This window comes from Garra rufa, chromosome 21 (assembly GCF_049309525.1).
Source record: "Garra rufa chromosome 21, GarRuf1.0, whole genome shotgun sequence".
NCBI lineage: Eukaryota > Metazoa > Chordata > Actinopteri > Cypriniformes > Cyprinidae > Garra > Garra rufa.
Window position 1 is genome coordinate 30,860,292 of NC_133381.1, and position 25,780 is coordinate 30,886,071.

General features: G+C 39.3%; 1 protein-coding gene across 2 annotated transcripts in view; it reads right to left on the minus strand.

Moving 5' to 3' along the window:
• LOC141295881 (60 kDa lysophospholipase-like) overlaps nt 1–16,020 on the minus strand; it is a 33,787-nt gene extending 17,767 nt beyond the window's left edge. For both annotated transcript variants that reach the window (XR_012341153.1, XM_073827161.1), the window contains exons 1-6: nt 15,935–16,020; nt 11,992–12,109; nt 5,255–5,366; nt 4,323–4,448; nt 3,935–4,018; nt 3,678–3,804 (exon numbers count right to left, since the gene is read on the minus strand). Coding sequence is in view for 1 of the 2 variants with exons in the window: in XM_073827161.1 (XP_073683262.1) it covers nt 3,678–3,804; nt 3,935–4,018; nt 4,323–4,448; nt 5,255–5,366; nt 11,992–12,109; nt 15,935–16,013 (646 nt within the window). In the remaining variant the exon portion in view is untranslated. The remainder of the gene's footprint in view (nt 1–3,677; nt 3,805–3,934; nt 4,019–4,322; nt 4,449–5,254; nt 5,367–11,991; nt 12,110–15,934) is intronic.
• Between the last annotated feature and the right edge of the window lie 9,760 nt (nt 16,021–25,780).

Sequence of the window (25,780 nt, forward strand, 5' to 3'; positions counted from 1 at the left end):
CGGGAGTTGGAGCCGTCCTTTCCCAACACCATGGGACGCCCAAACTACTCCATCCATGTGCCTACTTCTCCCGGAAGCTCAGCCCAGCGGAGAGGAATTACGACATCGGGAACCGAGAATTCCTGGCCATCAAGCTTGCCCTGGAGGAGTGGCGACACTGGTTGGAGGGTGCAATTCGTCCATTGCAAGTTATCACTGATCATAAAAACCTCCAATACCTCCGTGAAGCAAAACGACTCTGCCCCCGTCAGGCCAGATGGTCTTTGTTTTTCTCCAGATTTCATTTCTCCATTTCCTATCGTCCTGGTCCCAAGAACGTCCGAGATGATGCATTATCTAGATTACATGATTCCCAAGATATTCCCGAAGTAACCACCACCATATTACCCAAAAACATCATCGTCAACCCCATAGACTGGTCAGCTCCTCCAGTCGTCGCCACTCCTGATCCCTGACCTCCGCCGGGATGCCCTCCTGATCGACAGTTCATCCCTAGGACACAATGGGTAGATCTAATCCACACAACCCATACCTCTCTTGGCACTGGACATCCCGGGGCCAACAACACTCTCTTGTTGCTATCCGAGCACTTCTGGTGGCCGGACATGACAAGGGATGTGAGGAGGTACGTACAGGGTTGTAAGGAGTGTGCCATTTCCAAAAGTCCCAGACACCTACCTGCAGGAAAACTCCATCCCTTGCCAATTCCTAACCGCCCCTGGTCACACCTAGGAGTTGATTTCATGACTGATTTGCTGTCATCGGATGGAAACACCTGCATCTTCATCATAGTGGATCGATTCTCCAAGTTCTGTAGGCTGCTACCCTTGAAGGGTCTTCCTACTGCCCGAGAGACCGCCGAACTCCTCTTCAACCATGTCTTCCGTTATTTCGGTATCCCTGAAGACATTGTCTCGGATAGGGGACCCCAATTCATCTCAAGGGTTTGGAGATCGTTTTTCAAGCTCCTAGGTGTGGCCGTCAGCCTCTCTTCTGGCTACCATCCGCAGACCAACAGCCAGACGGAGAAGAAGATCCAGGAAGTGGGACGGTTCCTCAGGACCTTCTGTCACGCTCACCAGAACTCCTGGAACCCGTTTCTGGGCTGGGCGGAGTACGCCCAAAATTCACTGCGGCAAGCCACTACTGGCCTCACACCATTCCAGTGTATCCTTGGATTCCAACCCCCGCTATTTCCCTGGAATGGTGAACCATCTGAGGTCTCCGCAGTGGATTACTGGTTCCGGGAGAGCAAGAGAGTCTGGGACGAAGCTCACCACCATCTACAGAGGGCAGTTCGCAGATCCAAGACAGTCGCCGACCGGAGGAGAATTTTGGGTCCAGTCTATGCCCCTGGAGACAAGGTTTGGCTCTCCACTCGCGACATTCATCTGCGACTGCCCTCCAAAAAACTCAGTCCCAGGCTTATTGGTCCCTTTACGATCCTGGAACAGGTCAATCCCGTCACCTACAGACTTCAGTTACCACCACAATACAGAATTCACCCCACATTCCACGTTTCTTTGTTAAAACCCCGTCACCCACCTCTTGTTCCTTCTACAGAACCTGGCCACGAAGAGGAACCCCCTCCCCCTTTGGTACTGGAGGAAGGTTCCATCTACGCCGTCCGCGAAATCCTGCAGTCCCGACGTCGTGGTGGTCAACTGGAATATTTAGTGGACTGGGAAGGATACGGACCAGAGGAAAGATCATGGGTCCCAAGAGTCTGGATCCTAGATCCAGCACTGATGGAAGATTTCCATTCCAACCACCCTGAGTACCCGGCACCTCGTGGACGAGGTAGACCACCACGGCGCCGGAGATTTCTGCCCTCAGGAGCGGGCCCTGGGGAGGGGGGTAATGTCACGGATTGGTCAGGTTCTTCCACCACAATCACTCAGCGATCACAATCACCTGAATTCTAACCAGTTACACCTGCACCTAATCAACCACGCTGCTACATAAGCACACACCACACACCAGTCATTGTCCGGGCTCGTTTATTCGAAGCTGACTCATAGTGCTTCTCTCAGCGAGTGCCACTATCTGAAACTTACCTGTTACTACTTACCTGTATCCCGTCTTGTTCCCAACTCTGTCCAGATCCTGTCTTCAGTGGTGTGCGAGCCGTAAGCCTGTCAGTCCTGCCAACGGTGTGTGTGTGTGCCGTAAGTCATCCGATCCCTTGTCACAGAGTGTGTGGCATTCTGGAAATCTCCTCCCATCGTTCCTGCAAGGAAAAGCATTATTATTCATCTACGGATTTCACTCACGGACTATTCATCTCTGAACTCTGTTACTTACCCACTTCAACATCCAGACACACGTAACACACTCTGCTGTTAAAAATAACCTCATTACTCACCCTGTTGTCCGTCTGCTTCCCTAACAGCAGGCTGTCCTTGAATCCTTTGCATGCCCTAACGCAGCCAAGAAGGCCATACCTGAACTCTCAGTCTGCCCTGTTATGGCCAAGAATGCTGTCTCCGGGCTTTTTGCCTGTCCTGTCACGGCCAAGAAGGAAGTTCCTGAACTACCCGTTTCCCCTGTCTTGGTCTAAAATGCTGTCTCTTAACTGTCTGCCTGTCCTGTTATGGCTGCAGAGGCAGTTGTTAACCTCTCTTTGCTCTTTATTTCAGTCCTGCCTGAGCAGCCGTCATCTCCTGCCTTGTCTGCTTCACTTTGGTGGACATCTGCTCAGCCTGAGCCATCTTGGTGGTTCCCTGCACCATCAGCTCTACTGAAGTGGTCCTCAGCTTCATCAGCTCCACACTGGTGGTCTTCTGCTCCACTGTGGGGATCTTCGGGTGTTCATCTGCTCTGCCATGGGGTTCTTCTGTCCCACCCAGTGCTTGAAGTGGATACAAAAGAAGTGCCGGTACTCCAGTACTCCGATACCCCCCCGGCCCAATCAATAATTAAATAAATGTTTAAAAAACAAATAGCTACAAGTCAAGCTAGGATACCAAACAGCTAGGACCACAGGTAGATGCCAAAGACCACCCACTGGCCTAACTGTATGGATCCATTCTGATTCACTAAACCACTGACCACAGCATAATTTAAAACACCTTCAGCAAGTGTCTTTTCTAAAACACTCTTGCTTTTGAGTCACAATCATGTTAAAAACAAATTTACTGACATCTGAACATAAGTCACTATTCTCTGCATTAGCACTGTTTTGAACTTGCTCTTATTACTTTGCTTAATGGATACTTATGGACTTTCCAGGAGTTTATCAGTTTAAAACAATGTGATCAAAAAAACCTGCTTCTTTTGATTTTTAAGGATTTGTTTACATTATAATCTACTGATTCAAATTAGTAATCGGTAATTAATTATTTTTCTACCTCCCCTGGCATGCTCTCACGCCCACACACACATTAACAAAAGTGTATGTGGTAGACTGACTCCACTTGCATTTATTCACGTAAATTTTCGAGATGAGAGATGACCCCTACTGGTAATGTGATTTATATAGTATCATTTTTAATCACCCAGACACTGGCACTTTGACTCTGAGTACTGGCAACATGCTTGGCTTTGCTGGCTTTCATGCTTAAAGTAATGAAGGACTACAAGAAGGACAAGAGTAAATAGGAGTACAGGAGTATCATTTTGGGGTAAACTAATCTTTTTAAAAAATTGTGTATAAATGTTAGAAGAAACAGAATCACCTTTGATGTTGACTTCAGCATTGGCTAATGGTGGCAGATTTGGTGAGAAAAATGCATTAAAGCTTTCAGCGTTCACTTTGGTGACACAATTTCCTCGGTACAGCTTATTATGAAAATAGAGGCACACCTGTGAAGACAGACACAAAGGGCCTTTTCTTGCTCCTCACTCAATTCAAACTGATTTATAATCATTTTAAACAATAAGTATTACACAGTTATTACAATACTTTACAGAGAGAGAGAAAAAAACATCACACCTCAGGTATGTCAAACTGTCCTGCTATCAACAGCGCCCCCAAGAGGTTGTCCCTCCCATCACTTCTCGGTTGAAAGATGGGCACCTGCCATATACAAGATGATTGTGAAGCTAATAGTCCTCAATCTAGGCTTATTGATATAAAAATGTCAAAAGGTTCAGACCAACATTAAGGTAAATATGTGACAAACTGACAGACTGTCATGTTTGTGACCTAAATTCAATAATGAGGTCAACAATATACCATCTTAAAAACCTGATACAATGTATACTATATAATTTTGCACATATTTTGAAACAAATTTCCTATTATTGGTTGTTTTTAAAAAAAAATGCTGTATCACAGTTTTGCCTATTTTGGGGTCATCTATGCTTTCAAAACATGTTACCTGTGATCCGGTGAGGATGACAGGCTTTCCCAAGTTCTCACACATAAAGGATAGGGCAGAGGCGGTGTAAGCCATTGTGTCTGTGCCATGCAGGATGACAAAACCATTATATTGATCATAGTATTCCTGTAAAACAATTATGGAAAATTTTTCAAAATCTCAGAAATACAAAATTTAACTAGATAATAATAACAATAAAGTAATAATAATACTAGAATCAAATGATTTATCATGATCGGTTCGGTTCACAAGTCATTACATGCAGCTGTGTCCAACCCATGGCTCGACAGTCCCACTATTTTAATCACATGTGACTGAAAATTACTGTGTGCAGCTATGAAAAAATATTTAGGTGCACTGGTGCAAGTGACTGTCGAAAATGCATCTAGACTGTTATGTTTCCCACAGCTAAATTTTATGTTTATCTGCTTACCCCCAGGCCATCCAAGATGAAGGTGAGTTTGTTTCTTCAGAAGAACACAAACAAATATTTTTAACTCAAACCTTTGCAGTCAGTATATCAGTCATATAATGCCAGTCAATGGGCACCAAATCTTTGAGAGTAAAAAAAAACATACAAAGACAAAACCAATTTAAACCCTGCTACTTGTGACAATACAATGAGGTATTACCACATAAAACGATCAGTCTGTGCAAGAAACTGAACAGTATTTACATTATTATTTACCTCTGATCCACCGCAACGTCCAACCTTCCTGAGTGCGTTCACAACAGCTGGCGCCGGTGGATCAGAGGTGACAGACAGACTGCAACGGTTTGAGTTAAAAATATTTGTTTGTGTTCTACTGAAGAAACAAAGACACCTACTTCTTGGATGCCCTGGGGGTAAGCAGATAAACATCATCAAATTTTCATTTTTGGGTGAACTATCCCTTTAAAGTCAAACATAAAGATAATAAAAAAGGAAGCACCTCAATGTCTTTTCCAATAGTGGCCCAGTCATCTGCAGTCATATTGCAGGAGTCAAGGAGGGGTGAATACTCTATAACTGTATATACAATCCTCCTATTCTCTTTGGACAGTCTGGGGTGGACAAAAAAGAAAAAAAAAAAAGAAAAAGAAAAGAAAAAGAAAAAAAAACACAGCAAAACTGTTATGTTTAATGAATACCCAAACACTGCAACAAGCTCTAAAATTAAAACAACTTGGCCACAACCCAACATGTTCAAAGAATTAAAACATTTCCTGGGATTTGCTTATTTCTACTGAGGATTTATCCCAAATTATGATGTCGGGAACCAAGAACTTCTCGCTATGAAAGCTACCTTTGAGGAATGGCGTCATTGGCTGGAGGGCGGCAAACACCACTTTACCATACTCACTGGCCACTGTAACCTTTAATATCTCAGATCCGCCAAGAGACTCAACTACCGGCAGGCCAGATGAGCCTTATTCTTCACACGCTTCAACTTTACTGTTACATATCGACCTGGTTCACGCAACACCAAAGCTGATGCCCTATCCCGCTTATATGATTCCTTCGCTACTTCTCCCACCAATGAACCCATAATCCCTCCTTCCATCATTCTCGCACCTGTACAGTGGGATATCAAATTGCTGAGTCTCAAACCACCGATCCTACTCCAGACGAATGTCCTCCCAATCGCACCTACCACGAGCCATACTTCAGAAACTCCTTCAGCAAGTGCACTCTTCGACTAGCTCCGGTCACCCAGGTATTGCTGCAACTGACACCATTACCCAGACAGCACACATACGTTGGGCCGACGTCGGCCCCTGAGCAGAACGTCGGCCTCACAAACTATAAGATCTAAAAAGGATCGGCCATGCGTAGGCGGGTGTGATTCGGTCAGTGCTCTTTTTGCCAGCTCATCAAAGGTCGGCCCTGAGTCGGCACACGACAGAAGGCCGATGCTGCGCTTTTCTGTTTGAACTTGTATGGTTATTCTCTTAGCAACCCACCAGAGAGATGGCGACTCCTCCGGAGACATCCGTGGCTTTCAGGTAAGTTTTCACTTGAGATAAATTGGAAAATATATATTATTTTCTTAATTCTGTGACACTTTATAACTAGTAAGGCGCTTGGTGCACTGTAGTAAGGTAAAAAAGACTTTGCCATGAGCCCTACTTGAGACTTTGGCTCATTTCCGAATAATGTTAACTTGTTTAGCTAACGTTAACGGATTTTATTTTACTGTGTTTCCAGCAGTTTCTCTGAGGGGACGAACTAACGTTAGACGCTGAGCAGCAAAGAGCGTAGTTCAGAGTTTGTTTTTAGTTTTTATTTCAGTAGTGTTACTCTACTTTGTCCTAACAAATGTTGTTCGTCGTGTTTTTCACTCTGTTACAGGCTGCCAGAATGTCTCCGTCTCTACGGTGAGCCAGCTATTATTGCGGTTCCTTTTTAAACTAATAGTCTGTTTTAAATTCATTATTGGATAATGATTGAATGAGACTAGATTAATAATGTAATGATTCAATTCTAGATGTTTACTTTTGTAAATACTGCGTGAATTTGACGTATTTTAATATGTTGATTGTCTGTAAGTTTACACTGGAGAGGTTGCCACGGAAACGGTGCGGCAGCACCACACCTGACACAAAAACTCCAGCTCTCGCAGCTGTTGTCGCTGCTTTTATAAGTTTAGTGCTTAAAATCACACAATTATTACATAAAACTGTTCCCTACTTGTAATTGACACGTTTCTGTTGAATATTTACTTTGTAGAAATGGTTTAATGTCTTAATGTCTAATGAAACTTTTGTCTTTTTTTGCTGACAGTTTGTCTGTGGGTTATTGGAAGTAGGCTCATTTATTGAACCTAAATGGCTGAAAACAAGTGAAAATGCTTTTTGATCTTGTAAGGTAAACACATACTGACAAAATATGTTCTGTTCTTTCAGGGGAACAGAAATAAAGCCTCCACAACAGAAGGGAAGCTCCAAGGTTCCAAAATGTCTTAAAGGTTGTATCAGCGATTTCTAGCCTAAAACATAAAGTGTCAATTTCAGCTGACCTTTCTTCACGATCCGCTCGCTGCCTGCCCCATAAATTGTCTGTGAAAAAAACGCGTCTCTCTGGTCAGCCTAGGGTCTGCCGCGTCATGCAGCAGAGTTTGGCTGACAAATAAACTGGGGTTCTCTGAGAAATCGTTTACATATATTAACAACTTTTATTTTTTAAAATACCCTCGGACCCTAGGCTGACCAGAGAGACGCATTTTTTTCACAGACAATTTATGGGGCAGGCAGCAAGCGGATCGTGATGAAAAGTCAGCTGAATTTGACACTTTATGTTTCAGGCTAGAAATCGCTGATACAACCTTTAAGAGAGCTGCTGACAGAAGCAGGAAATACAGGTGAACTGAAGAAGCTCATAAAAATAAGTTCATATGCATTTTTCCCACAATATATTTAACCTATATAACCATGTGTCTGTTAATTTAATTTGCAAAATTAAACATTTATTTATTATCGTAATTTTAAGAAGCTTTTCACAGCCAAATGTAACTCTACTTAAAACTAAAAACATATTCTGTTATCTAATTGTAGTGTATTATGTATTCTTTTTTTTCTGCATTGTACCTGTATTTTAACTTGTTTAACCTTCTAATAAACCAGCAACTGCATACTAAATATTGTGGTCTCTGTGACAAATTGCATGTTTTGTTCCTAGATTCTTGCATGATGATGGCCTGTTGCATATTAGCAGACTCAGAGTGAACCTTCTTCTCCAAAGTGCTATAAACCAATGGTCTAGTAAGTAAAATATCAAACATACACTACTGTTTCATAAGTTTTGGTATGGTAAAGTCTCTTCTGCCCACCTCAACTTTGTGTATTTTGATAAATAATACAGTTAAACAGTAATATTGTGAAATTAATTCAATTTAAAATGATTGTTTTTTATTTTAATATTAGAGAAGTAATTTATTTCTGTGATGCAAAGCTACATTTTCAGTATCTTTACTCCAGTCTTCAGGGTCACATGATCCTTAAGAAATCATTAATCATGTGTTTGACTTAATGCAGGAGGATTTTTTGATGAATAAAAAAAGTTTCTTTTTTAATTTACAGCATTTATTTGAAACAGAAATGTTTTCTTTAACTTTTGATAATAAGACATTGATATATAGAAATTAAAAATGTTTTTTGAGCAGCAAATCAGCATATTAGAATGATTTCTGAAGGATCATGTGACACTGAAGACTGGAGTAATGATGCTGAAAATGCAGCTTTGATAAAAAGAAATTTAATTTCACAATATATTCACATAAAAATCTGTTGTGAAATTGTAATAATATTTTACAATATTATTGTTTTTACTTAATTTTTGTTAAAATAAATGCAGCCTTGGTGAGCAGAAGCGACTTATTTCAAAGACGTAAACTTTTGAAAGGTAGTGCACATTACAGTTATGATGTACCTCCCACTTACAGGGCTAGTTCACCTAAAAATGAAAATGCTGTCATGAATTACTCGCTCCTATATCATTTCAAACCCGTAAGACCGCCGTTCATCTTCTGAACACAAATTAAGATATTTTTGATAAAATCCAAGAGCTTTCTGACCCTGCATAGACAGCAAGGGTACCACCACGGTCAAGACAGAGAAGGGTAGTAATGACATTGTTGAAATTGTCCATGTGACATCTGTGGTTCAACTGTAATGTTATGAAACTATGAGAGTAATTTTTTGCACAAAAGAAACTAAATTTGTATTCTTGTAGCATCATTAAATGAAGGTTGAATCGCTGATGTCACATGGACTATTTTAATAATGCTTTTACTACCCTTCTGTGTCTTGACCGTGGTAGGGCCCTTGCTGTCTATGCAGGGTCAGAAAGCTCTCAGATTTCATCCAAAACATCTTAATTTGTGTTTTGAAGATGAACAAAGGTCTTACAGTTTTGGAATGACATGAGAGTGAGGAATTAATGACACAATTTTCATTTTTTTGGGTGAACTAACCCTTTAAATGATACTGTGGCATATGTAGTCCATTCTGTAGAGACTGTTTCTGTTCCCTGAATACTGAGAGCAAATAATATATTTACCAAGGGTTCTAAAAAAATCCTTATTGTGATTAAACCAGATCACAATAAGCACAAATACGGGCAACAGCAGCTGTAGTACTTGGCCTGTAATGAGGTTACAAAACTCTGGATTATTGATAATAGTGAGGACATATCAAAGTCCACTAAAGTATAAGTAGAGAATTTTTTGTATTTTATTCCTTAACTTTAAGTCTTCCTGATAATGTCCGGGGGTCAGGTACAATCTTATTGTTTAAATTAATTTAAAATACACATTTTTAGCCAAGCATTCACATAACACATCTCATAACATTGCACTACAGTTATATGTCATTTAAATAAATCATCCTTTGTCTGAAATAATATGAACAGCTGCTATGCTAATCTTTCTCCTTTTGCTTTCCTGTTTCTTTCTCTGGATGCCCATCCCAAGGTTACCAGAGGTTACGCCAGTTCTAGATTGGATCCAGCCTTACTTGTGAAGACTTCAGAAGACGGCAACACTCAACAAGACTTCAGATGATGCCAACTGTACATGGACATACAAAACTGAAATATTATTCTTATATTGCACATTTAAGGGTATCAATTTTCAACCCGCTTTGTATTATTGCAGTTTCTAATATCTGTAAATCTGTAAATGAGTTATGTTTACCTATAAATGCCTTTTTACTTATAAGCAACACTCTGCAGGATGACTCATAATGAAATGATGAGTTTTGACAAAAACACTTTTTGCATCAACAAAATGACAAAATACTGTGTTTTGCGTCATGCAGCAGAGTTTGGCTGACAAATAAACTGGGGTTCTCTGAGAAATCGTTTACATATATTAACAACTTTTATTTTTTAAAATACCCTACAATTGTACTTTTGGTATAATAAACTGGTATACCTAAAGTGTGCTAAAACTAATTTTGTAGTTATTTAATTGAATTTAAATGTTATTTAATTGAACTAATTGAGTGGAAGTATAGTGCTAAAGTCCAACAAAAGATATAGCTACTGATTGTGTTAAAATATATTTCCGGTCCACTTTAAATATCTTGCATTTAAAGACATTCTTTATATCTAAATACTGTAGTAATGTTTAGTTTTGTACTTACAGTGGTTTTACTGAAACAGTCATTGTTAAACAATGGTTATTGTAAAAATACTGATTTAGTTTTTAATATGGTTTTACTGCAAATGTGTGGTAAAAACATAGTTAATCTTTGAAAGAGAGAATGCTTCTCATTTGTATGTCACTTCTGATACAAGTATCTGATAAATGTAAATGTATTTGTATATTTAATGTCTTCCTTGAAAATGTTAATAAATAAGCAACCGTTATTGAGAGGGGTGTGGTGTGTATTGTTTTATTATAAACCAGCGGCTCCTGCCGCGGGTGGTACGTTAGAATAAGGATGAGCAAAACGCTGGTGAACCACGCCCATGCAGAGCAGAGCAGCCGGAATTAAAGCTGCATTGGCCGAACGTCGGCCGGAGAGCATTTGCGATCAAATGCCGACATCGCGGCGACGTCTTGTCGATTAGCAAACGATCTCTGAGCGACATCGTGCCGATGGAGTTTTGTAAGTCGGAACGACGTCGGTCCGACGTATGTGTGCTGTCTGGGTAACTATATCTGCAACTGTCACACGTGCAACATGACCAAGTCCTCTCACCAACCACCTGCCGGACTATTACAACCCCTCTGTTACCTCAATGCCCCTGGTCACATATCGCTCTGAATTTTGTCACAGATCTACCGGCCTCCAGGGGTCACACTACCATATTCACAGTCATTGATCGATTCTCCAAGGTTTGCCGCCTAATTCCCCTAACGAAACTACCCACAGCACACATTTTGCTTTTGCTGACATTTCTGAGCATTATTTCTCTGTTTTGCCCTTCTGTTACGACCCAGAATGATTATTCCCTTTCGATTGTCTGCCGCCTGCCTTTCTGACCCCTCACTTCATTTGGATTCACCCTCTGTTCTGCCAGCTACCTGCCCTGACCTCCTATCGGTCTACAGTTATGATTTATGCTCTATCTATGTTGTTGTATAAGCTGTTGCTTGACCCATACCTGTTTGACCATTCTCCTGATATCATTAATAAAGCTGCACATGATTCCAATCAGTCTGAGTCTCCATTACATATTCCTGGTGCTACTCATGAACATGGTCATACACTTGAACTTGTCATATCCTTTGGTATTCCTAATTTAGAAATTTCTGATGTTTATGTATTTGACCATAAGCCCATTCTTTTTAATATCACAATTACTGGTCAAGTTCCAAAATCGTATTTATCAGGGTCTGTTTCTCATGTTGTTACCTCTGATACAGCCAAAGGCTTTCTCTATTCTGTTTGAGAGTGTGCTAAAATTACCTAAAATCTATACCAAAATTGGTCATGCCTGCTCCTGTATTTCAGATTCTTGCTGTTGTTCCTCTTGAAGTTTCAAAACCTAAATGAAGGTCTAAACCTCGGCTGAATTGCAATATATGGGTTATCAGACAGAAATGTAGGAAATCTGAGCACACTGACAGACACTAGTTGTTTTTAAATGTGCTGCATTAATAAAATGACCTTGACCTAGACGAACATCTCAACAAACTTCTAATGTTATCACATATTTTTGTGCATCTGCCTTGGTACTTACGGCACCACCAGCGTGTTCTTCTGCTTGTACAGTCCGGTCTGTTGTGCATATTGCTCATCATGCAGAAAAGGGAGTTTGCGTAGAGTTTTAACAAGAGCATTCTTTACTGGATACAGAACTGCAAAAATATAAACAAATACACATGTAGTAACAAATGCACCAAAGTCACGTTGAATGCTGACTGTCATGTTTGTGACCTAAATTCAATAATGAAAAAGCTACCATCCTGAATATTTGATACAATGTATACTATATAATTTTGCAAGGTTTAATATTTTGAAACACACTTCCTATTTTTAGGTGTTTTAAAAAATACTGTATCACAGTATTACTTATTTAAGTTATAGTATATAAATTTTAAGGCAATGTCTATTTATTGGATAATTTACAAATTGAACTCTCTCTTGGTGTCTAGACTTTCACACAGAACATCTCAGTTATGTTCACTGAAGAAGGAATGTAGATGTCACGGCATGACTGACGAATTGGGAATCTTGCTAGAGAGGCCAATCTACTTCATCATTGCACTTTGGCGTGCAAGATTTGCATCTGACTGCAACGTCCTGCAACATGGGTATAAATAGGCAGCAGGTGCAATGCATAATCAGGTTTTTGGGTAACACTAGGAAAGTGTACCCTTTCCACTGGAAAAGGAAGGTTTGAGGTGGAATTTACACATATGGACTAACTCCTTAGGGCCGTACAGCATATGGATGTCTCTGGGATTGTTTAGACCCAGTTAAGGCAGCTACACCTGTGCAGAGATGACAGAGCCTGCACAGGCCTAGAAGCTATACCATTGAAGAATACACATATGGGAGCTGGGGCCCCTTGGTGCTCTACCCAAGGTGAGAACACAGAAGGATACCAAATCAACACAAAGCTACAGAATCTAGCGAACGTGTTAGTTGTTGCTCAGCCCACAGCTCTACAAACATCTGTTAGCGAAGCATCATGTGCCAGTGCCCAGGACGATGCAATACTCTGGGTAGAGTGAGCTTGCAACCTGAGTGGGCAAGGCTTGCCATGTGCTTATTAAACCAAGGCGATGGCATCCATTATCCAGTGGGTCATCCTTCGTAACAGACAAAGAGCTGCTCTGAGATCCTAAAGCTTTGGGTTGGGGTCCATGTACAGTCACAGAGCAAAGCACCTCTAGGGGCAGCGCTTGCAGGTTCACCACCTAGTCCCTGAAGAAAGTAGTAGGATTCTTAGGCACGTAGCACGTTGAATTTTATGGGAGTTGAAAATGCCTGCAGCTACCCTACCCACTTGATGGATGCCAAAGTAACCAGCAGCAAAGTCTTAAGATAGAATATTTAGCTCTACTGACTGCAAAGGCTTGAATGGGACATTCTGAAGTGCTCTAAGCACCAGCGCCAGATCCTAAGAGGGAATGGAGGGAAGGTCAGGAGAATTTAACCTTCTTACCCCCCTGAGAAACCTGACGACAAGTTTGTGCTTACCTATTGAATGGCCTCCAGTTGGGTTGTGATAAGCAGAAATAGCAGAACCTTTGCACCAACCCACGCTGCAGGAAGAAAAGCAGGGCTTTGATCGAGAACCTTCGGGGACTTCTTGGTGAGAAGAACACCACTCGACGAACAGTGTGTCTTGAAGACCGTGCTTGTGCCAAAGTGATGGTCTTTGCTAACTCCTGGTGTAGGTCACCTAGAACCTCTGCGTCCCATCCAGGGACCAGACATGGAGTTTCCAGAGGTCTGGACACGGATGCCAAAGGTTGCCCTCTCTCTGAGAAAGCAAATCATTCCTAAGAGGAATCCGCAAGGGAGGGGCTGTCACAAAGAGCATTAGTTCTGGGAACCAGGTCGTGTTGGGCCAATAGGGCACAACTACCAAGACCTGCTTCTCTTCCTCCCTGACTTTTTCAGCAGGAAACGCATATTTGCACAGGCCCAGGGACCAGCTGTGTGCCAGTGTGTCTGTGCCAAATGTTCCCTCAGTCAGGAAAGAAAACAGCTGGCAGTGAGAAGTTTCTGGAAAGGCAAACAGAACTCAGCCATAAAGCCAGTGCTGAAGCATTCTCATATAAAGCAAATAGAGCGATGTTACTGCTGCTGTGGCTGCTATATGCCCCAGGAGCCTCTGACAAATTTCAGTGGGACTGCTGGCTTGCATTGTACAAATTCAAGCAGCTCAGCACTGACTGAGCACATTCCTCTGGGAGGCGTGCTGTCTGCTCGACGGAATCCAGCTCCATCCTAAAAAAAAAAATCCTCTGCACAGAGGGGAGAGTTCAAAGTTCAAATTTATTTCTAAAGAACTGAGTAAAAGAACAATGTTGACCATAGTGCTGTACAAACAGTAACACAATGAGGAGGATGAGAGTGGTGTGCCTACCAGTACCTGTGCAAGCCTTCTGATCTCCATATTAGAAGATAGGACATGGCTTACACAGAGAAGGTCCATCACTGCTGTTCCTGCACAACCCACTCAGTCAGACTTGGATAACACTGGGAAAGCATGCTCTTTCCACTGGAAAAGTAACACTGTGGCCACATGCTCCACAGGGAGGTTCTAAGTGAAATTTATACACATGGACTAACTCCATAGGGCTGTACTGCATATGAATGTCTCTGGGATTGCTTGGAGATAGTTAGGGCAGCGACGGGACAGGAGTCTCCCCCAAGCTAAAAATATGTGCCTAGAAGCTATACCATTTAAGATTACACATAAGGGATCCCCTCAGGATCACTACGTATGGGTACCCAGCCTAACAACTGTACAGCAAATAAAGGTCTGGTGCCAGATGCTTCACCATGTCTGGCTGCTGAAGGGGATGAAGAAACTCAACAGAGTTTTCCCAACAGGGAACTAAATAAGCATAGCAAAATAAGCACGTACAAGCCAACACTGAGCCGGGGCCTCTTGGTGCTTCCACTCGTTTAAGGTGAGAACACAGGATAACGGCTCAACACAGAATCAGAAAGGCTACAGAATCTACTGAACGTGTTGGGTGTTGCCCAGCCTGCAGCTCTACAAACATCTGTCAGGGAGGTGCCATGTGCCATGTGCCAGCGCCCAAGACGATGTAATACAAAACCTGAGTGAGGACACACTATGTGCTTGGTAAAGCAAGGTGATGACATCCACTATCCAGTGGGCCATCCTGTGTAACAGAAAAAGACCTGCTCTGAGGTCCTAAATCTTTGTGTTCGGTCCACATACAGTCACAGAGCAAAGCTAGGGCTGGGTCTGCCTCTTCCAGGGGCAAGCCTTGCAGGTTCACCACTTGAAACCTTGGGCACATAGCCGGGCCAAGGTCTCAGAATTACATGGGAGTCAGCCGGCCCAAACTCTAGGCACAATTCGTTGACCGAACGAATACTCTGCTGCTTTTCTTCAGCTAGAATTTTGCTGTCTTGACTATACTGCCCACTTCCATCATGTCATTGCTTTTGACCTGATCTTTCTGCCCAGCACTTTTTTTCCAATGTGAAACCATGAGAAGGGCCTGAATCTAGACAAGACAATGTGTTTCAAACTACTAATTCAGTTCCCTCTTACAAATAATAAACTGAGCGAAAGGTTATGTATATTTGGCGTGCTATCCGGGAGAGGGCTCCGAGCTTGGCACTGGCCTGAACCCAATAAGCGCTCCCTCCAAATGGGCTGAAGGTGAGAAGATGGGGTGGAGGAGGGGTGCTGACAAGACAAGAGATGATGAAGGTAGGATTGTTTGGTTATTTATAGGGATTCTCTCTTCGGCTGATCTGATAGGGAGAGTGACTGCTGATGATGAATTGGCCGTGTTAATTATCTGTGCGAGCTCCTCACGAAATTTATTAATAAAACATCACTAAAATTAGTCCATAAATCTTAGACTGCAAATTAAAAGAATTAAATCATATTCATTACATGATAAATTTAAAATTAAATACATTAAAACAACAACAATAAAATATGTTTTCTAAAGGCTCACCTTCTGCTTCAGGAATCTCGGTCACCTTCTTCTCCCCCTTTCTCAGGTCTTTTTCAGCCAAGGGATGAGTGGTTATCATTGACAGAGTGTTTGTTTTTGACATAGAAGAGACAGTTTATAATGTCAACGAATAGCTTGTACAAGAACAAGTAAATTTATCATTATTTTATTATGAATGAGTGTATCATAAGTTTCACACACCAGCACATATAAAAGCGATTACTGAATTAATGATTTGAATTCGAGAACTAAATCTATTCATGAATGAATCATTTGGACTATTTTTATCAAGGGGTTTTTCTAATTGATTGAAATGAACCGACAATTTACTCACAAATCGGACATTATCACAACACATATTTCATAAACTCACCTGGGACAATTAAAGCAGATTTATATGACTACTGCGTAAACAGCACCCCTCCAATGCTTTAAAAACATTGAATATACATCACTAGAGTAGTTTTATTGTTCTTAAGATTTTTCATCTTAAGAGACATAATTCAAAATCAATATTCATTATTCAATATTCAAATAATTTCAAATTAATATTTCCGTTTTTGTGTATCTGAACGACACCCTTATTTTCTCTCCATCTCTCCTGTTACATGTCCAACATGTTTGCCATGTGTTGTAGTTTCTCTTGAAGAACCGTCTTCTTGTGTAAGTGGAGAAATGCACGTTTCATGCCAGGTCAGTCACATTTTTGGGGTCAATCGTGTTGGGAGATCAGTATGGGCCCTGCTAAATTGCCACATGTTATAATATATGTAAGCAGATAGAATAGGCACAGTGGTAAATAACCTTTGAGGCGATCAAATGCAAACTGGGCTGCCTCTGACAAAAAGAAGCAAAACTTGTTGAGATGAGCTGGACGTGTCCGAAGTGGGCATGGGGGCAGTGCTCCCACAGTGTGCTCTCCGCTCTACAATAAATTCCACCTGTACATGTTCTCTTACATCGGCTGTCACTGTCCGAACGTAATTATGATATAGGAACAATGAGTTTCTGGCCATCCAACTGGCTCTGGGAGAATGGTGTCAGTGGCTAGAGTGGGCTACCATTTTGTGCGTAGTCTGGGCTGATCATAAAAATCTGGAGAACATTCATTAAGATGAGAGATTAAATGTGCGGCAGGCTCATTGTTCCCTTTTCTTCGACTATTTCAACTTTTACTTTTACTGACTATTACTGTCTCGTACTGTATGTACATATAGGGCTTATATGTGGATATAAAGAAGCAATACAGGAGACCTATATGGCCTGTATATGCACATACATGCACCTCAATTTTGCCTATATGTGGCATATATACGCATATATATTATCATATATGTGCATATATACTGCATATGGCCGAACAGCAAGATGGCCGAACAGACGGCGTCAAGGTGTATGTCTTGCAAACAAAACCTTAAACTTTAAAGATTGACTACTGCTTGTGGATTCGGTTAAAGTGTATTATGATGTGAACTATTAAGTTATTATTTGAAGAAGAAGAAAAGAGAAAGAAAAGAAAAAGAGCGTGAAATAATGTCAAAATCAAAGCAAAGACGAGGCGAGCTGTTGAACATTGTGTCAGATGACCAAACCAGCCTGGAGGGAAAGGGCGCTGGTAGCGCCGATAATACTTCGGAAATATTGAAGGAACTTAAATTATTTCGAACTGAAACGGCTGAAAATTTTGGTGTGCTGAGGAAGGAGGTGAGCGATATAAAATTGAATTTCGAAGAATTAAAAACAAGGGTGAATGAAGCCGAACAGAGGATTGCGGGCAATGAGGATCGTAACATGGATTTGACTAAAGTGCTGTTTCAGCTGATGTGCAAACAAAAGCACCTTGAGGAGAAGTGTGAGGGTCTGGAAAGCCGTTCACGGAGAAATAATTTAAGAATTTACTCTGTACCGGAAAAAATCGAAGGAAGTAATATGATTGAGTTTATAGAAAAGCTTATTCGTGAGCAACTTAACATCCGGGAAGAGATTTGCATTGAAAGGGCGCATCGCGCCGCAGCAACAGGTGTCTCCTTTGGACGTGTTACGAATAGGCCTATCACCAGATCAATCATTGTTTGTTTCCGTAGTTTCAAGGAGAAACAACGAGTGTTACATGCTGCATGGTCTCTAAAGGACATTCGGATCAAGGACCAACGAATATACTTTGATGAGGATTACACTACCGATGTCTTCAAGGAGCGTGCAAAATATAGGAACGCAAGGAAGCAACTCCAAGAGCGAAAAATTAAGTCTCGCATTGTCTACCCTGCAAAACTGATGTTGTTTCTGCAGGATGGAAAGACTAAGATTTTCGAAAACCCACAAAAAGCAGCTGAGGGTTTAATGGACTTTGGGGTAACGATGGAAGTTCCAAGAAAAGAGCCGGATTGGGACTCTGCCTTGCGGGCTGTAGGGTGGCAGTCCATCCGCAGTAGGAGCAAATATGCTCCTGCAGGGGAAATAACAGCTAGTGTTGAATCTCTTCGACTTTCCTTGGACAGTTATGTAAATGAAAAGTCACATGACGGATAAGGTATGTAGAGATTACATTGTGGCAAGCACTAATTTATATCATCGAGTATAATGTCCACAATGTGTGAACACATTCCTATACAAATTGAAAACGCAGAAGGATGTGTCTATGATTATGATGAACTAGATTTGGGGTCAAATTTTTTTCCGAATATAAAAGATACATGTAAATATTATACAGACGCAGAATTTACTAGTAATATAGAAACGGCTGGCTCTTTTTCTCTTATTCATTTGAATTGTAGAAGCCTTTATTCAAATTTTAGTAAGATATATGATTATTTGAATACTTTACAAAACAAATTTACTGTCATAGCGTTGTCTGAGACTTGGTTAACGGATGAGAAAGGTGTGGAATTTCATTTTGAAGGTTATGAATTGTTTTATGTTAACCGGGTCTGTAAGAGAGGAGGGGGGGTTGCTCTGTATGTTAGCAGTGATCTGAAATGTAGAATAATTGAGTGTATGACTGTTTCAACAGAGGAATTAATGGAATGTTTAACTGTTGAGATTGAAATGAAGAAACAGAGGAATATTATTGTCACATGTAAATATAGAACCCCAGGGTCTAGTATCACGGTATTTAATAATAAGTTGGAGCAATTATTAGTTGGGATGAATGAAAATAAAGTGTCTGTAATCTGCGGGGACTTTAATATAAATCTTTTGAATGTGTCTAATCATACAAGTAGTCTAGATTTTTTGGATTTAATGTATAGTAGAGGCTTTTATCCTACCATTACTAGGCCTAGTCGAATAACCTCCAATTGTGCCACATTAATTGATAATATTTTTGTAAATAAATTTGAAAAAACGGTTAAAAGTGGTCTTTTGATAAATGATATGACAGATCATTTTCCAATATTTGTAACTTACTTTTGTGAAATAAAAAATAATAAAGAAAAGTTTAGTAAAGTTATTAGGTTAAGAACTGAGGAAACATTAAATGGATTTAGGGATGATCTTATGTAAGAAGAGTGGAATGATGTTTGTAATACGAATAATGTAAATAAAGCTTATGAATTAATTCTTAAAAAGTATTTATGGTTATATAATAAAAATTGTCCAAAAAAAATATTGAATGATAAAGTAAGAAGTAATAATAAACCTTGGTTGACGAAGGGTTTATTGAAATCTTGTAAAAAGAAGAATAAGCTTTATCAGGATTTTGTAAAATATCGGACAGTAAATGCAGAAAAAAAATATAAAGCTTATAAAAAATAAGTTGATTACTATAATGAGATGTGCAAAGAAAGATTATTATACAAATGTGTTGATGGAAAATAAAAGTAATATCAAAAGAATGTGGAAGGTTTTGAGGGAGGTTATGGGCAGTAAAATTAATTATAGTCAGCCATTATATTTAATGAATGAACAGAATGTTGAGATAAGTAGTGAAAAAATGGCTGATGAATTTAATTCATTTTTTGTTAATGTTGGTCCGAATCTTGCCAAAACTATACCATTATATAATGAAAATAAAAGCTGGACAGGTGAAAGTAGAGTTATTTCTACTGTCTCTAAATTTAAAAGTAAATATTCATGTGATAGTGATGGCTTAGATATGTACATTGTTAAGGAAACTATATGTTGTATTACTAGACCATTAAAATATATAATTAATTTGTCTTTTAATACGGGTTATTTTCCAGAAATAATGAAAGTGGCCAGAATTATTCCTCTTTTTAAATCTGGTGATAGGCATAGTCTCACAAATTATAGGCCTATATCTTTGCTTTCTCAATTTTCAAAAATTTTGGAGAAGCTTTTTGTTAAAAAATTTGATTATTTTCTTGAAAAATATTCTTTGATACATGATAATCAATTTGGGTTTAGAAGCACCCGTTCAACAGCTATGGCTTTGATGAAAATCACAGAGGACATTATTACAGAATTGGAGCATAAAAATTATACAGTTGGAGTTTTCATTGATCTTAAAAAGGCTTTTGATACTCTTGATCATGGTATATTGATATCTAAATTACAGACATATGGAATTAGAGGAGTAGTATTGAATTGGATTACTAGTTACTTAGAAAATAGACAACAATATGTAGAGTACATGGGACATGCATCTAAGTTGGAAATAATGCAGTGTGGAGTCCCCCAAGGCTCTGTGCTGGGGCCTAAGTTATTTACTTTATATATTAATGATCTCTGTGATGAATCAAAGATTTTACGTTTTGTTCTTTTTGCAGATGATACAAATTTTTTTGTATCGGGGAAGAATTTAAAAATACTACTTAAAATTGTTGAACAGGAACTGATTGTACTTCAGAAATGGTTTAATAAAAATAAATTATCGCTAAATTTAAGTAAAACTAAATTTATGTTGTTTACAAATCGAAAATGCCCTGATAATGTTTGTCTGACTTTGAATGGGATAAGTATTGAGAGAGTGTCAGAATTTAGGTTTTTAGGAGTACTCATTGATGATAAATTTAAATGGAAATCACACATAGCTTATGTAAGAAACAAAATTTGTAAAAATATTGCTGTTTTGAGTAAAGTAAAGTTTATGTTAAATTATAAGGCAATGAGAATTCTATATTGTTCGTTTATTTTGCCATATTTGATGTATTGTTTGGAGGTATGGGGTAATTCATATTTTACTAATTTAATGCCCTTATTTATTTTGCAAAAAAGGGCCATAAGAGTAATCAATGGAGTTGCTCCAAGAGAACATACTACAAGATTGTTTCTGAGGTCAGTATTACTTAAATTGAGGGATCTGGTTTCTTTGCAAACTTTATTAGTAGTTCATAAAGCAAAACATTGTATGTTACCGGATGGATTGCAAACTCTCTTTACTGTGAATAGTGAGACAAGTAGAAGAAATAATGACTTTAAACAACCTTTTGCTGAAAATACTCTTAAACAAATGTGTGTCTCAGTTTCTGGTGTGAAAAGATGGAATTCATTAGAAAATGATCTAAAATGTTGTTCAAATATTTTGCGATTTAAATATAAGTATAAACAGAAGATATTTATTTTGTACAAAGAAGAGGGTCAATGATTCGTTTTTGTTGTCAGAATTATTATTATTGTATTATTTTTGGTTGTTTGTTCCCTTGTTATGTAAGCAGAATTAATATCATTGGATGGATTTTTTTTTTTATGTCTGTGAGGTCATCTAATCCAATTTATTTTGTAAATTTTAAAATACAAGAATGGGGTAGGAGTCTATAAGATTGTTTTCTTCATCCTACTCCTATTCTCTTTTTTTTTCATGGTTTGTTTGTTTGTTGTATTGTTGTATTGTTGTGGTATTTTATGTTGCATTACCATGAAAAGAGAATAAATAAATAAATGAAATGAAATGAAAAAATATAGGTTTCATATATGCGCATATATCCTCATATAGGTTCTTTCCATGTGGGTTACATTAAACCGGTTCTAAAAATATGAAATCTGACACCCTCTCCCACCAGTTTGGCTCATCCAACCTCTGAAAGGAATTTGCCTTGCGGCAGTGTGGTCGGGATGGTTGTAAATGGAAATCGAGCAGCAGGTGAAGCAGGCACTCACCCACATCTTGTATCTCGGCACTGTCAGATTCTTCGTTGCATGCTTCATAGTCTGGCGTCCCACAATCCCTAGTCCTTGGGTCTGACCAACTGTCCTGGGACGAATATGCATATAATTCGCTGTCGTTGTCATTCACAAGGTTTTTCCCCATTCCATTGTTGCCTTGGCTACTAGTCACCTCTGTTCTCTTCTCACGAGTCTGAGACTTCTGTGGTCTCAGTGCAGGCATTTATTTAACAGTTCTGTCACATCTGGAGAACCTTGTTGTGCCACAATAGAAAACGCACACAACGCGCACCAATTGACGGCGTACCAATGCCCTTGATATGTTTGCGGTCAGAGGGTGCAGCTGTCCACCCGTAACTTTCCTCTCAAATCTACTTCCCATAAACTAGCAACCCCGTTTTATTGGGCCCTTTTCAATTATCTAAGTTCTTAGTCCTGTGCCAGTACAACTCAGATTACCTAGCTATCTGCAATCTGGCCATCCTGTATTCCATGTTTCATGTAATAAGCCTGTCATTTGTGCCCCCATCCTGTTCCACCCCTTCTCCCATTCATGCTGAAGACTCTTCTGTCTATAGCAGGGGTGGTAAACGTCGGTCCTGGAGAGCCACAGCCCTGCAGAGTTTTGCTTCAACCCTAATCAAACACACCTGAACACCTGAACAATCAAGGTCTGAACGGTTACTAGAAAGATACTGGCGGGTGACTTAAATTAGAGTTGGAGCTGAAATCTGCAGGGCTGCAGCTCTCCAGGACCGGAGTTCGCCACCCCTGGTCTATAGGGTTAGAAGACTGCTGGACGTTCACACTTTGAAGGCATGGTTACCAGTATTTGGTTGACTGGGAGGGGTACAGCCCAGAGGAGAGGAGCTGGATTCCAGCCTGATTCCGATTCCAAAACGATTCTTGATCTACATTTTTTCCACAATTAATTCTTCTGCTGTGCAAATACTACTTTACAATTTTAAAAACATGTAAAATTGCAGTTTCTATGCTTTTTGTTTATAGTTGAAATCTCTGTAAAAGCAGGTGTGTCAGTCTTCAATGGTTTCAAGATTCAATTTAATTTAATTACTGTTTTCATTATCAACTAAATATCACAATGCTCACATTCTTAGTTTTCAATAGTACTGCACATGGCTACATTTTCATATATGTTTTATATCAAATTTATTTTGTGCCTATTTTACTTTATTTTTTAAATTATATAAGCAATGTACTTTTTAGAACAATTACTTATTTAAAATAAGTGTTCTTTAGGTATCTGAAAGTTTACAGACAATAGTTTTTCGTTTTTCCTCAGCATTACTGCCGTTTTATTATTCCTGATGAGATCATAGACAGGCAGCTTTAACAAACTAATGCACAGCAGTGGCGAACGGTGATTTTTTTTTTTTCAGGTATGCTGAGTGCTAAAACCACCAGTAATACCAAAAATAATTATCTCTTTAGATTATTTAGAAACCAATAAAATCAGAGACGAAATAATATTTTAATATTTCCTATTTTTCCTGTTTATTATTATTATTTAAAAAAATTATAGACATTTTATATAGGCTATTTTTTTTTCAAGTGGACTTTTACATTTTGAATTGTTGAGAAATTATGATAATATACAGTTAGGATGTTTTGTTTGTTTGTTTGTTTGTTTGTTTTTTCATTTGATTTAGTCGAGTTAGTTGTGCATCAAACACAATATGATTGTCGGCAATCAGGATCTGGCAGCAACAGCGCGTTTTTCCGCTTGGGCGAGTGCTTCGCGGACAGCTTACCCCGTGAATGAAATCATGCGCATGACCGCAAAACAGAGAACGCTTATCAATTCTGAGTCGTGGAGAATCTGCTTGCCTCAATCGCAAATAAGGGATCGACTTATAAGCATGTTTATATTAATTAACACGTGAACGCATTCTCTCTGACAGCCTGGGTATGCGGAGCATTAGCAGCTTATATGGACGGAACGCCACTGACGCACAGATCTATTTCGATATATCAGATGTTTTGTCCTGCTCTGAAAACATAACTGACTGTATGTACAGTTTCGTTTTAAACTATTCGAAAACGCTAGTGCATTTAACCGCATCTGCAATCGAGCTTTAGGACGAACAAACACAAAGCGCACGCGAAAGTCTGTCAGTGCATCTAATAGTACTGCATTCCAGACGGCAGAAATGAAAGCATATCTAAAGTAAAACACGGCGGATCGAAGCACACAATGTCAAGCAGTGCGCACGAGTCTCACAGTGCAAATGCTGTGCAATGAAGCCGGCGGCGTCTCTAGCGCGCACACGTGCCATATGCGGAAAAAAAACAAGCTCAGAATCGATTCTGAAATATTAGGAATCGATTCAGAATCGTTGAAGAGAGAATCGCGATGCATCGGAGAATCGATTTTTTCTCCCACCCCTAATAAATTGTATATTAAGAGAACTACACCATTCATAACATTTGTAACGTGACATATGTACACAACACAACGAGTAGTGACATATCTCATTAGCTGTTACACACTGACACCATTTACATGATAAAATAAAAATTTAATACATTTAAACAACAAGAATAAACCATGTTTTCTAAGGCTTACCATTTGCTTCAGGAATCTCAATCACCTCCTCCTCCTGCTGTCTCAGATCGTTTTTAGCCAAGGGATGAGTGGTTATCCCTGACACAGAAGAGATAGTTTATAGGAACAGCTTGTGCAAGAACAAGAAAATTTATTATTATTATTATTATTATTATTATTATTATTATTATTATTATTATTATTATTATTATTATGTGCTGAGTGAATTATAAGTTTCACACTCCAGCACACACAAACAGTTTAACTCGAGAACCAAATCAGTTCTATTCATGAATAAATTATTCAGATTGGTTTTTATCAATGGGTTTCTCTAATTGATTGAAATGAACAGACTGAAATGATTCACTCACAAATTAGACATTATGACAACACTTATTTCATAAGCCCACCCGGGACAATTAAATCATATTTAGCTTCATAGTTAGCATATAATGCTTCAGAAACCTTGAATATACATCACTATAGTAGTTTTATTGTTGCTTGTTGTTTTCTCATCTTTTTATGAATGCTGCTCCATTACTATTGCTTGATTGCATGGAAAAACATAGATTTTTGAAAATTATGTTACAACTTCTAATGGACCATCAGTTAGAGCAGGGGTGGGCAAACTTTTTGACTCAAGGGCCACATCAAGTTTTCCAAATTAAGTGAGGGGCCATGAAAATAGTTTGACAAACAAAGCTTTTTATTTTTGTTTTAAATTCCAAATTGACACTCAGCTACTACTGTACTGTAACCTATGTATACTTGTACATACATGGCAGTTCTATTTTTGTAACTCTTTTTTTATGAGCACTTTACTTGACACTGATAAGTTGCATTATTGTAAGTCGATTAATGTATAAGACACATTTTATAATTTAATTCAGAAATAATCTAAAATAAACAAAATGTTTACAAACATTAGAAACATGTATCTATACGGGTAATCGTGCCCAGGCTCGGTTCAAGGCAAGCGTGCCTAGTGTGAGTACACCTTAAGTTTTGCATCCACCATGAGTGCTGGTGCATGGCAGACTGCCTTAGTGACAAAAGTTCAATTGTGCCAAAGAAATTTCCCTATAATGCACATCATCCAGATTTTTAGTTTTACCATTAAAAGGCAGGTTTCGAGATAATCCAGAATTCTTTTTTTTTTTTTTCAATTCAAAATTTTTCAATTTCTGTTTGTAATTCTTGGTCCATTTGCTTATGGA